The 13,959-nt window shown below is 41.9% G+C and overlaps 1 protein-coding gene across 4 annotated transcripts; it reads right to left on the bottom strand.

Moving 5' to 3' along the window:
• Positions 1 to 2,808: 2,808 nt before the first annotated feature.
• On the bottom strand, positions 2,809 to 12,809 carry LOC133950847 (leucine-rich repeat-containing protein 43-like). 4 transcript variants are annotated; one of them, XM_062384991.1, is made up of 14 exons: positions 12,633 to 12,809; positions 10,163 to 10,225; positions 9,053 to 9,301; positions 8,758 to 8,970; positions 7,839 to 7,949; positions 7,526 to 7,665; positions 6,416 to 6,654; positions 6,158 to 6,321; positions 5,302 to 5,458; positions 4,782 to 4,921; positions 4,616 to 4,705; positions 4,057 to 4,275; positions 3,578 to 3,674; positions 2,814 to 3,305 (listed from the first exon to the last, which is right to left on the bottom strand). In XM_062384991.1, the coding sequence occupies exons 3-14, from the start codon at positions 9,137 to 9,139 to the stop codon at positions 3,115 to 3,117; spliced, it is 1,848 nt and encodes a 615-aa protein (XP_062240975.1). In that variant the 5' UTR covers positions 9,140 to 9,301; positions 10,163 to 10,225; positions 12,633 to 12,809; the 3' UTR covers positions 2,814 to 3,114. The 4 variants fall into 4 exon arrangements, 3 of the variants coding, with proteins under 3 accessions (XP_062240976.1, XP_062240977.1, XP_062240975.1); XM_062384992.1 differs by having other exon boundaries at positions 2,809 to 3,305; positions 3,578 to 3,677; positions 4,605 to 4,705; positions 10,163 to 12,809; XM_062384993.1 differs by having other exon boundaries at positions 2,810 to 3,305; positions 4,605 to 4,705; positions 10,163 to 12,809.
• Between the last annotated feature and the right edge of the window lie 1,150 nt (positions 12,810 to 13,959).

Genomic DNA, 13,959 nt, shown 5'->3' with positions numbered 1-13,959 from the left:
AACGTGAAGAGAAACAGCCACAGAGCAACAAATCAAACAAAGCATGATGCCATAAACACTGAGGTAAAAGAGTACTCACTGATGAATGATGTCAACCAATAGTACTGTATTGAGTAACAATTAAAAGTCCCTGTTTTTCATTCTGCAGAATATATACATTTAGTAGTTAGGATATAAAGCAATTGTGAGCTGATCCGTGTTGATACAACTAGAACACCTGCACCGCAGTGATAGCAGCAGCCCCCCCCCGGCCACACACCCTCCTCCTCCCACTGAACATTTGAACACTTGCACTACACTGTTACTTTTTTTACTACTGTATTATCCTGCCTATAGTATACAGTGTTGTGCAAGTTTACACCTCTCATAAACTAGTTCAAATTTCAGTTCATACAAGTAAACATGAATAGTTCACGTTCATAGTTTCTTTATTTAAATTCTGAACTAGTTCATAGTTCAGTTCATGTCATGGTTTTAAGGTGGAAAGTGAGAATGAAAGACTTAACTTGTTAAAGAAAACCTTATTCATCACTACCCCTTGCCTTTACTGTCGGAATCTTTATCAGGCAGTGTTTAAAAATCCCTCTCTGCTTTCTCTTGCCACATGTATATGAGACCGAGTTGTGTTGCAGGTATGGCCTGCCCCTTTAAGGAAAGTTTGTAGTGTGTGACGTAGTGCACCAGGGTATTGTGGGTAAAGACGCTAAAAGGGTTTTTTATAACGAGAAGTGACGGACCAACTGGAGGTGATGCGAGTGTTGCTCCTGCTGTATATCCGAGAAATAGAGTGGCCTCATTCCAAGTAAAGAAACATCTCCTCCTCCTTATTCACGGAGCGGTCCGGACGGCTGGTTACCGGCCAGACAGCGAGCCAAGATAACCAGTGACAGGGGCGGCTCCTGGTACAGGCGACATAGGAGACTGATTTCTCATGACGTGAAAAATGCAATTTAAAACAAAACATTAAGTCACACCATCATTCTCTTAACCCCGGGGAAGCACCGGAGGTAGAAGCGCTGCGAAAAGCGGTCAGCCTCCTTTCCTCGCCCATGTTAAATACCTGGGCTGTTCGCACCGGCAGCTTAGTGCCGGGAAGTAGTGTTGTGTCGTTCGTGAACGATTCATTCGTTTTGAACAAATCGTTACAAGGACTCGGGAGTAACGAGTCCTCTCAAAGAGTGATTCGTTCATTTTCTCGTGGCCGCGCATCGGGACTGTTACATAGGCTGCTGCAGGTCACGTGGAAAATGATCCAAAGACTCGTATCCGGCAGATGAACGAATCACTGATCCGAAGACTCTGTTGGCAGAAGAACGAGTCACTGATCTGAAGACACGGTCGTGAGGTGAACGATTCGTTCATCTGCCGGGTATGAGTCTTTGGATCATTTTCCACGTGACCTCCCTTGGCTCAGAAGAGTGAATCCACTTTATTTCAGCATGAACAGAAAAAAAGTTGCACAATTCAGAAAGCCCCGCAAAGTAGAGGAGGAGAAAAAATAACAATATAGAGGTAAGAATAACCCCGATTGTGGACATCATTAAGGTTCATTTGTGTCGACATGATATCCTAGCAGTACAGGACTCTTTTGATATATTTTATTATATATTTTTATTGTTTTTTATAGCTTACAAATTTGTCTGCCTGTGTGTGCATCTGTTTACAGTTCAAAAGTTCTTGGGGATGCATGACAGTTTGCGTGTGTATGTTGGGGGGCGCCAATTTTAAATCTCGCCTGGGGCGCCAACATTACCAGGGCTGGCCCTCACCAGTGAGCTGAGCTCCCAACTACGGTTCGGAGCCGGGACACTGGTCAGAGAAGAAAACACTTGGAAAACGTTGCTTGATTGGTCTGCATATGTGTGCCATGAGTGATGGGTAACGTAGTGCGAAGTCAAGTTAGTTGGTTTAGGTTAGGCTACATCGCGGACATTTTACGGGCACTGAACAACGACATGGTGAAACAATTAAATTTAGACAGCGTCTCTCCTGAGGAGAAAGTATTGAAATGTCCAAAGCGTAAGTGACCAGGTAGGGGTGGGGCACGTGACAATTCTAGGCCAATGGCTGTAGGGTTTCGTGGGAAGGCAGGCTCTCATTGGCTGATGCGTTGGGATATCAAGGGTGAATGAGGAAGGGGAGTGAAGAATACAGTTCTGGTGGATGATAGGAGTGTCGGAGTTACGAACAAGAAGTGTGTCGTGTTCGCTGGACTTTAATACAGTTACACATAAAGAGAAAAGTTTCCTGTTGTCTAAACGTGAGGACGCTACAATATGAACGTGCTCACCGTTCAAATTCATTATTTGTCATTGAGTTGCGTTCAGTTTCGTTCTCATAAAGGTAAACTGTTCAATGAACGCGTTCTTTTGCGTTCGTTCATGCACAACACAGATACTATATTCATATCTATATATTTTTATATATTTATCTTGCTTATAGTTATTATCTCACAATAATAATGTACTATTTCATATATACTACTTACTGCTCATAGTTCTTATATCATGCAATACCTGTTAATACTGTACTATTTCCTTTATTACTGCTCATAGTTCTTATATCACAATACCTCTTAATACTGTACTATTCCATATATATTTGCTACTTCCAAATATATTTGCTACTGTACATATCTTGTTTATTTACATTCCATTTTAAATACGCACAATACTCTGCACTTTAACTCCTTCTTTTGCACTTCTGGTTAGATGCTAAACTGCATTTCGTTGTATAAGTACTTGTACTGTGCAATGACAATAAAATTGAATGTAATCTAAAAAAACTACAACACTTTAAACATTTTCCCAGAGAATTATTAATGGATCTGACATTGATAGTGGCACACATATTTAGGGTGTGTGTCCCTTGGTAAAATTGAAGGTGAATGTTGTGAGGTATGCGAGTAGAGCCATTCCAGTTTTTATTTTATTTTATTTATATTCCAAACACAGTGAAATCCAATTGTGTGGATTCTCCTTTACCTTTCAGTTTTAGGCTAAATCATATTTATTTGCTTTCAACAAAGAGCTGAAGAAGACTAACCTGTACACAAAGGTCTTAGGAGGACAACACCTGCAGCCCAAATCCAATAGAACAGATTCAATATGCAATTCAATTCAACCCTCCGGTCTCTGTGCTTTTGGGGTTTTGCTTTGTGTGCAGGAGTCCGCGAGCTTCAGACTCAGACTTCCATCTCTCCAGTTCCACACTCAGCTCCACTGTCGCTGGCTGCAAGCGGTCGCACACGGAGCTGCAGGCGGGGACCACGTCCGCCTCACGCTCCCTTCCGGCCTTTCCTTTACCTACACAGCAACACACACGACAGGACTCAGGAGGGGAAGCAGACTGGAAGAAAAACAGTTACATGACACAGGAAATAATTACTTTTGATTTGTCTCGCACTTGTACCTTCTTCTTAATAATAAGAAGATATAAACCTTGTGGTATTCAACAAGACCGACAATAGAATAACGTCAGCTCTGATTCTTTAAGTGGTGAGATCTGGTGCTTTTACATACATCTTTTATTGTTTTTATTTAAAAAGGAATCTTATCTTGAGGATTAGGTACTTAACCTTTTGATGTGTTCTTCTGTGCTGTACCACTGCCTCCTCTCCTCTTTGAGTCCTTGTCCTCCTTCTTCTTTTCCTCTTTGATTTTCTTTTCCAGATCCTACTGATGAGTGACAAACGCAGCACACATGATGTTAGTCTCTGTGTCGGTTTAGAATCCTGTGGGCAGTTTGTTGTTGTTGTTGTCGTTGGCAAGATTACACAAAAACTACCAAACCAATTACCACCAAACTCAGTGAAAGGGATGAGGCGCGGGCCTGGAAAGGGCCTATTCAGTTTAGGTGTGGATTAAAGGGCAGGCCAAGATACTTCCCCCTACTTTCCTTAACTGTGTTTTATGATGAAAACATTAGGTAAGCTCATCAGACCACTTCTTTTTTTTCTTTTATATATTTTTCTAGAAGGAGATAATAATGTGTAGGATGGTGTTGCCTTGGCAGAGGTGTGTTACATGATAAATCATATTTTACGTGTAACCTTGCCTTCTCAAATGTTGGTGTAGGTTCAACCACAGACTCTGTGTGCAGGGTACCGAGGTCACAGAGGACGTCGACCTTTCCATTTCCTCTGACCAGACTTTGCAGGGGGACGTGGACGGAGACGAGGCTTCTCCTGACGGGGGCGTCCTGGACCAGCTCCGATTCTGACTTCTTCTTCTTGTCTCTAGACTTGTCTTTGGTAGGACCAGATTTGATGGGGGACTGACACAGATACAAAAGATATGTGTTTGGATATAGTCTGAATTTATCACACACACACACACACACACACACACACACACACACACACACACGCACACAATTTGAGCACATACTTAGGAACTGTACACATAGTAATGAAAATCATAATCATAATAATTAATAATAATAATAGTGCTTCACAGGAAGATCAAATAACTCTAAAGAAAAATAAACATATTGGTTTGATAGTATCATGCATATATTTCTATGTGTCTGTTCACAGTGTCTGTTTGAGACTTCTCATCAGCTCCATCAGCTCATGAATCTTTTATTCGGGATTCTGCAGAAACCTTGATCTCACTTCTCTCTCTTGGCCGCCTTTCTTCTCTTTGACAGGTCGGCCCGGTTTGGCCACTGCGACATCTTCAGAGGCTGCGGGCCAGGACAGCACCTACAACATCACCTGTCAGAATAACAGTCCTGACACATTTTCTGAATCTTAATGTTTAACCCCACAGTTTCTGAACCTTTTCTTCCTCAACCCTGAGGGAAAGTCCTCGGCTGAGGAATTTCTTCAAGCCTCCCAGGTCACTGCCAGTGTGAACGTGCGTGTCGCTGAAGTCCATGTGCTCTGACCAGGTCAGCTTTGACGTGCTGTGTCTCGACACTGTGGAAGAGGAAAAACTTTAAAATGTACGATTAAAAGTAGATCACATGCAATACTGCACGTATACAAAATGGAAAGTGACGAATGAAAAAGCTGATAAGTGATCAGTGTAGTCATCAGGTTCAGGGTGGGTACGATTCTCCACCGGATGTTCTGACTGTTTGAATGTGTCTATTCTGTGGAAACTGATAAGAAGTTCATCCCAGTTACACAGGATACGTGACTAAGTTCGATGAACCCAAACCTCATTCTGAACATTTCCAATTCTTTCTCTCCATCTTTCCTGATGCTTCAGCTCTATTAGTGTTTGCGGTTGTGCAGCGAATAATTCGTCCGTGGGTCTGAAAGCTGCGCCGGTCAAATGAGGCGGGTGTTATTACCAGGTGCAACATCGCAGCAGGCCTCCTCAGGATTCAACTCGCCAGTGTCTGGTGCAGACTTCTCTCTTTCACAGTTCTTATCTGATTGTGGGTCAGCGTCACTGGAGTCGTCCTCTGTCGCGTGCTCTGTGTCACATTTAGACTCACCGGCAACTTTCTGTGAATGAAACCACATAAAAACTACAGATGTTTATTTCTTGCAAAATCCAAACTCCACATTTGTCATATTCTACATAAATGAAATGCAATGTAATGTAAGTAAAACTCCAAAATTTGAAGAAAGTCCCTGAAGGCAGACTTGAGATACGTTCAAGAGGTCCAAACCGTGTTTGGTGAGGACCTTTGACAAAATTATGATCACGTCATCCTTTATTCCGAGTGAATGTTTGTGCCACATAAGGAAATTCCCTGATTAGATTTCAGTCAAAGTGACCTCATATGAGACTGGAAGAAAATCGATGTATGTAGACTGAAGTGCACCGGTTGCTGGAGGCTAGAACTGCAGAGTGGCAATTCTTTTTCCAATTTATCTGGAAGCCTCATTCACTGAGGAATGAGTTGATTTGATTTTAAGTGTTTTTTTTACCCTTTACTTGCTGAAGGATTCTTTAGCAAAGAGTGATATTCACACTTAACTAAACTGTATCCTTGGAAGTTCTTACTCTGATGCTTTTAATGCTTAAGGGAGGGATGTGTGCAAACCCTGTATAAACAAATGGATCAGTTATAACAAGTTATACATTACTAATAAAATGTAAATGGCATGTGAACATCAAGACATACAAAAGTGAATCTATGTCATGCAGCCTGTGAATACTGAGAGAGACTAAGAGACCATGAAGGCAGCACACATCACCTGGTCAACAGGGGTTTGATCAGTGAGGAACTCGTATGTGATGAAATAGCTGTAGGTGACAACAGGGAAGTCGGGAGCAGTTTCATCCACACTCATCAGTGGGTCTGGGATTCCCTTCACTCTGCCCACTCTCACTGTGACCGAGGCCTGGTCCACAGTCACATCTGTTCACAAGGAAATGATTCAGACATCAACTGTAAGTAGCTGTTAAGCTGGGAAGCTCAACAGAAATAGGAGCCCATGTGAACAGCGACTCACCGCTCAGCTTGGCCAGGCCCTGAAAGCGATGTCTTTCCTCAGGGGTGATCCATGAGTGGTCCAGGCAAGAGAGCTGAGGCAGAGTGTCCACAGTGAGGCCCGGGTACGAGTGCGCCAGGGTGAAGGGGTTTCCCTCCAGCACCAGCGTCTTGAGGCAGGGGAGAGTGGTCAAGGCGCTCAGCAGGGCCCTCTGGTCCTCAAACTCACAGTCCCCGAGGTCCAGACACACCAGCTGCGGCCTGGGGTCAGAGACAGGCACCATGTTTACTGTGTGTGTTTGCGTGTTTAATTAACAAATATTATATTATATTGCATTACATTGCATATTGCAAATTGACATTGCTCTGTTTTGCTTTTTGCATTTCACTTTTTACATTACTTTTTATATCTTTTATCTTATATATATTTCTATTTTATATATTGTTTTTTTTACTTTTTTCTCTTATGTGTGTTGTATTTATTGTGTTTTTATGTTTCTATGTTCATTGAATGCACCAACAACCAGAGCAAATTCCAGGTAGGTGTAAACCTACTTGGCAATAAATACCTTCTGATTCTGATTCTGGGTGTGGGTGTGTGTGTGTGTGTGTGCGCGCGTGTGTATGTGGAGGTGTGTGTAAACACCACAATGTTGTTGACGACTAGTAGGTTGACATTAAATTAATTGAAGCTTCTCCACATACCTGTCATAGTAAACTTAATATTCTTGGTTCTTTAATAATTATATGTTCGGAAAGATAAACCGACTACAATTGACTGTCTAAATAAATATGATATAAATAATGAGTTGCATGAATTTACTGCTGAGTTCATTCATTCATTCATCGCTCACATTTACTATGTGATGTTATTTATGAATCTCGTGACTGTCTTAATTGTTTGTTGCAGATTGTGAATGTTTCTGGTTCTCAGGCCTCTCTAGGAAAAGAGATCTTGATCTCAATGTGACTGCCTTATTCAAAAAAGATTAAATAAACAAACAAAATAAAATAAGTTAAGTGCCTCGGTGAGATTCAGCACTAATGAACACACCGAGCGGTATTTTCATTTGACCTACTTTTGGTTTATCTCTCAAAAACCATCTTAGTTCCTGTATGTGGGCGTGCTAACCAGTGTCTTCCAGAAAGATCAGCAGCGTCTTGACAGGAACCGAGACCGTTTGAGCCGAGGCCGAGGTACCACAGGTGGGGGGGGGGGCGTCTGGTGAGACTGCTCAGAGCGGACAGCTGGTTGCCACGTAGCTCCAGAACCTGAGAGAGAAAACAATCAAACATGTCATCATCACTACGTCATTACGATTGCAGACCTCAACCACAGTCATGATTCGGTCTCTGATCCCCATCGATTGACTTCTGCAGCAGAGAGTTCATGTCATCTGAGAAGCTGCAGAGAGCGTTCACACTGCTGAAGGACTGCGACTCACCTTCAAAGTGCAGGGAAGGTTGTCTGCAGGGATTTCTGAGATTCTGTTGGCACTCAGCACCAGCTCCTCCAGCTTTGAGAACTTCAACAGGCCGCCATCGACGACTGACACCTGTTTGTTCATTGTGTCAAAGCATTAAGAATTAATACCTGAGAAGTGGATGGATGGAATCAGGGAGTTGCACAGAGCCCCTCAGCCACCAGGGGACCCACACACAAGATGAAAACATGCTCTCGACCTTACTTTGTGTAAATGCATGGAGAGATTTAGCACCTCATGCAAGTGTTTGCACCTAAATGTACAATTTGGTATTTTAGGGGATGCATTAACTGACAATGTGGGGTCATCTTTGCCAGATGTTTGGGTTTAGGAGCCGTTTGAGATTGTTATAAACACCGTTGGCGTCCTGGAAGAGCAAAGAAAAGCCTCCAGGTGTGAATAGCAACTGTCTGTTTATATATGTTTCTGTGATATTACTACAGTGTCATCTTGTTCATGTTCCACAAGTTTCCACTATTCATCTTTGCATATTTCTGTCAGTATTAGGAGCAAATTGAACAGACTGTAGTACCAAAGTGATAGTTACTGAGTAGACGCTCAACTTTTATCGGAACCCCTTCAAAGTAGAAACTTTGGCTTGACATGAGATTTTGGAGGGGGTGTATCCAATCATGGGTTTGGGGATGTAGTAAGAATGTCAGTGTATATTAAGTAATAAAATGCTTTTTATTAATCTTTTAAGGAGTCAATAGGATTTTCGAGAATGACAGAATGTAAAAAAGTATTAATCATGTTTGAACAGTTTTTCTCAAATCCTGTGATGGCGCTCGAGGCCTGGTCAGATGAGAACAGGACAATGAACTGGATAAGAATGAATGACATTTTGGGTTTAACAATAACATAATCAACAGTTACTCACATCCTCGTCCACGATGCGTAGCGCAGTAAAGTACTTGTGAATGAAGTCGGTGTGGAGGCGTTCAGGTGACAGCACGGCCAGTTTCCTCAGGGTCACAGCTTGAGGGCTCCATGATGCATCGTGCCACCACGGAGAGTGAGGACAGATCAGCAGATCCAGGAGAGAGTCTGTCTCCACTGTCTCCGTCTCCACTGCCCCGTCCACCGTCTTCCTCTGACAACACAATCACCTCAAACATCACATTGATATCTGAAATAAAAAGACATGCAACCAGGCTCCAACTGAAGAAGCTCACCAAGCTGCCACGTCCACAGGGAAAGTCAGTGAGACACAGCTGGCGGATGTGCTTCTCTATCACAGCAGAGAGTGTGTGTGGACTCATCCTCAGCAGTCGTTCGTCCCAGTACCTGCAGGACAGTGTCTGGGTTTGCAGTAATGGGTTCGGTTTGTCTTTCAGGAAGAAACAGGCCCCAGTGTTTGTGTGCTGATGGTTGTTGGTTGCCTGGTAACAGCGGTGGCCCACACCACTGCGTCCAGTCAGTGTCTGCGCAGGTGAAACACTTGTTTCAGCTCCAGGGTTGTGTTACACATGAAATATCTGCTTATTGTCTATCAACATTAGAAATGTGACGATCTTTGAATCGCGTTTGCTCTGCGATGGCAACGTCATTTCTGCTGTGGGAAAAATAAACGTACACTTTGTTATTTAAAGGTGTCCAACTGAACCCATTCAAGAAGCTGGCACCCTATCCAATGCTGTGCTGTGCTATGCTATGCTATGCTATGCTATGCTATGCTATGCTATGCTATAACATCAATTATTTTTCAGACAATGTAAAAAACATGTTCAAGAGCCTTTAAGAGACTTTAAGCCCACATTTGTGCTTTTAGCAGGCCAGCATGCTTATCGTGATGCTAACATGTGGATATATTGTTTACCATGACTATATCGGTATTTTCATATTAGCAGGTTAACACATGCGAGACACCAAAGTATGAAAATTCAAGCTGAAGGAGACATGTTGGAATCAAACATGATGTCACTCCACCAAATAGTTGTCAAGATATTTTCCTAACGAGACCTTTCAGTTCGGATGGAAGTGATGATCTTGGTTCAGGGGTTTGGACACAAAAAGCCACATTGAGCCACACATTGATTATTTTAAATAGTAGAAAGGCTCGTGCCTCAGCCAAAGCCCACAGTCCTCCAATCAATCTGCACCGCATTTCACACACTCATAGATATCAGGCCCGTAAATATGTCAAAAGATAATTCCTGGATCTGCACCAAAATGTTATGGGTTCTTCTCTAACCTGAACCACATCCTTCCTCTCAGTTTCATAGAAATCCCCTCAGTAATTTTTGTGCAATCTTGTTCACAATCAAACAAACATACAAACTCACCAACAAACCACAGTAGTGCTACTTGACAGAGACCATCCGGGCATCATCAGTGTCTTCTCGGGTCTTTGGAGGCAGAAATCACAACAGAAGAAATACAGGAAATAGACAAAACCAGAGTTTTAATCTAAATACAATAGCGTTGGATTTGAGCATTTCAACATTTTTCTTTAGTAAACGTAGGCTGACTGACTGTGACTTCCTGCTTTGTGAGTCGAGGAAGTCTTTGGTAACACTAAGTGTAAAAGACGAAAGTAAAATGATTCTGAAAGGAACAGAGTTGAGTGACATCCAGCCTGAGGGTTTAACATGAGAGAGAACACGTGCTCTTTAAAAGTTTGACTGCATCATAACAATAATAATTTCCAGGTTACCTCTGTATCTCAGGTTGTGTGGGTTGAACGTTCTGGGGCGAATGATGCTCTACGTACACATCCCACATCAGATAAGACTGTGACAGTTTGCGCCACCTTCCCACATCAAACCTCTGTGGTGAACAGTGACTTACAATTGCTAAATAGAAATATTACACCATGATTCCTTTGGATGATAATGCCACTCAAGCGTCATCTAACAGCATGTGACATGCAACAAAAAAATCCCGTGTTTGGATATATAAGCTCAGTGAGTTAACGAAGGGGCACTGACTCAACGAAAATCACACCATGTCTTTTTCTAAAGGTAAGCTGGTTTAACATGAATGTTGAATTGTTAAGATTAGTTTCATTTTCTGGAGAGTAAGACATTTTTGAGGTATTGCAATTAAGAGTTTATTGAAAAGATTGAAACCTGAACCTGTTTCTGCTGCTTGTTTGTCTGTGGCGACTCCGTGGGACTAAGATGTCCGGAGGAAAGCTACCTCTTTTGTTCTGTCTCAGTGTAACCTGGAGTTTTGACTCTATGATACTTATTCCACTTATTTGTTGAAGATTCCTGTTAAATCACGATGCAGATGATGACACTGTCATATTTTTCTTGCAGAGCTCCTGTTTTCCTGCGTCGTCATGATGCACGTCTCCTTTGTGGTATTGCGACCACTTGACAAGCAATCGCTTTGTAAAAGCTTGGAGGACTTTGGCTTACCCCTTGGTAATCTTCGAATGGCCGAACGGAATTATGTAAGTAAACACATCATGCTTGGGTTCATCAAATTAGGTTGAATAACCTAATTTTGTTTTAAAAATTGTTGACGTGTACTCATTGGTAAAATCAGTTAATGTGACATAACTTAAAGGTCAAAGCGTTTTGAATATCAATATAGTATAATGTAAATTGTATTAGACAAAATGCAATATTATATTAACATGCTTAATGCGTATTAGATTTACAGTAAATGTGTGAATGATCAATCACTAAAGCTACTTTCAGACATGCAATGAATTCCAGATAAACTCCATGTGAGAACAAAGCAGGGGACGTGTTGATGACCGGCTAAAAATGAAAAGAAAATGACAAGAGGAAAAAAATATCTCAGGCTGACAATATCGAGCCATACACTTGGAAGACATGAGTCCAGACACAATTCTCCTGAGTTCATGTCTGAAAAGATCAGCTGCACCAAGGCAGTAGGGGCCCCCAATTTAAATTCAGCTTGGGGCCCCATTAAAGCATTGTCTGCCCCTGATGCTCTGCACTCTCAACTCTGTCATGCTGACTGTCGCTTCCTCTGCAGGTCGAACTAATATTGGGAGGAGATCAACCGAGCAAATACGAGTCAGACACTTGGATGTTCTCTGAAGGAATAACCTTTGAAAACACCACAGAAAAAATTAAGGCCTCCGTCTGTGCCATCATGGACTACCTGGGAAACCACCTGCCAAACATCACCAGAAACCTGACTGAGCAGTTCGATCCCATCATCGCTAACGCCACCCGGTTTCTTCACCACTTCAAAGCCGCTGTAAAACCCTCAAAGGTGACAGGATGCAAAATAAGAAAAATAAAGACATCACATGGTTACACTAGGAAAGTAACGGGTCTCCGTATCATGTACTCTTCAAGGCGATGGGTGATGCATTTCAAAAAAGACTGTTAAAGGGACAACCAAAAATGTATCTATTTATTTATTGTTTTTTAATTTAAAGATCTCTATTTATTATTTGCTATTTATTTTATTTATAATAAAGGATTGTCTTCCATATTTTTTTCTCAAACCCTCAAGTGGTGACTTCATTATGCCTGTGTGTGTGTGTGTGTGTGTGTGTGTGTGTGTGTGTTTGTGTGTGTGTGTGTGTGTTTGTGTGTGTAAACTCTTATCGTTATCGCTTTGATTTTCAATGAAGTACTTTGCATCCTTTGGAGGAATAATTGCATTTTACAGTTATTCAGTTGAGGCACAATCAGAAGTATAGTGTGTCTTTAGTTAAAGCCTGATACATGTTCTATTAAAATGATCACCTTGCAAATTGCAGAGCATTGGTAAAGTGTGAAGGCCAAATTATAGTCGGGTTGCATGCACGCATGCACTGCTTACTACATCCCGTCCGGAGTCTAGTTTCCGGTTTCATGTCCCACAATACGCGGAAATCACGGAAGATTTAGAAGAACGAATATGGACCAAATAGATGAGCACTTGGCAGAAGAGATCCGAAAGTATGACCACTTGTATAACTTGTCACTGACTGGCCGATTTTTCCGCCAGAAATAGGCTATGAGGAGTCGGAGTGGCGATGTAAATAAACAGTCGACGAAGAAGAAGACGTCTCTTCTTTGTGTTTTGTCTTTGAAAAAAAACGTTACTCCGCCTAGTGTTTTGGCGGTGAATTGCGTCGCAACACGCGCAGCACGTTAGAGAAGTATAAACCAATACAAGTCCGTCGATGCAGCTGCGTGGCCTTCCGTGGTTGCTGTCGCAGGACTATAATTCAGCCTTGAGTAGATACTTAGAGTCGGAGTAATTAATGGGACACGGAACAAGTGGCTCACTTACAGATCATGATGTAGATAATACGTTGAGGATAACTTTAACTGCTTCATATACCGGGTGGATTTAGCCATTAAAAGAATCATGTTTTAGTGTGTAAAATCTAAAATGGAGCCTACAGAGCACTGCGTTTCTCTCCCCGCCTCCTGGCTGTTTCTCGCAAGTCATCAAGTCTGTCTTCTGCCTCTCTGTGAAGGAGATCATGGAGCAGCCGCTCACCCCCCACCAATTTCCCCATCTTTTGCTGCTACATGTAAATGATCTATCACCTCAGCTGCCGTTGGGTAGCCGGCCTACTCACCTCTGTGTATAGCACATTGACAGTCTAAGGTATATACATAAACACATAAATACAGGTATGTGGGTGCTGCAGCTTCCAGACCAGTTGAGCAATGCAACCCTTTGATTTCACGGTGTGTTGTTACTCTAAATAAATAAATACAACTGTATCCCAAAACATCCAAAGAGAAAATCGACACACCTACAGCACTAAATTCATTTGTCATGGATGTTTGGAGCATGAGCTCCTTCCCCAGACTTCTGATAAAGGACAGCGTTGCCAGCTGAAATACTCATAATCCATTTAAAGCATTTCATGTGCCGTATCAGCAAGACCATAGTAGATATTTTTAGATTAGATTAGATTCAACTTTATTGTCATTGCACAGTACAAGTACTTATACAACGACATGCAGTTTAGCGTCTAACCAGAAGTGCAAAAAAAGGAGTTAAAGTGCAGAGTATTGTGCGTATATGAAATGTAAATAAATAAGATATGTACAGTAGCAAATATATATGGAATAATACAGTATTGACAGATATTGTATGATATAAGAACTATGAGCAGTAATAAAGGAAATAGTACAGTATTAACAGC

This window comes from Platichthys flesus, chromosome 3 (genome assembly GCF_949316205.1).
Source record: "Platichthys flesus chromosome 3, fPlaFle2.1, whole genome shotgun sequence".
Lineage (NCBI taxonomy): Eukaryota > Metazoa > Chordata > Actinopteri > Pleuronectiformes > Pleuronectidae > Platichthys > Platichthys flesus.
Note: the sequence above shows the minus strand (reverse complement) of the source record. Positions and strands in the feature narration are given on the sequence as shown.

Coding starts and splice junctions, on each gene's coding strand:
- LOC133950847 (XM_062384991.1), bottom strand. CDS start 9,139: ATGAGTCCACACACACTCTCTGCTGTGATAGAGAAGCACATCCGCCAG. Junction 8,971..9,052: donor CCTGTGGACGTGGCAGCTTG/GTGAGCTTCTTC, acceptor TTGTGTTGTCAG/AGGAAGACGGTGGACGGGGC. Junction 6,655..7,525: donor GATCTTTCTGGAAGACACTG/GTTAGCACGCCC, acceptor CTCTGACCCCAG/GCCGCAGCTGGTGTGTCTGG.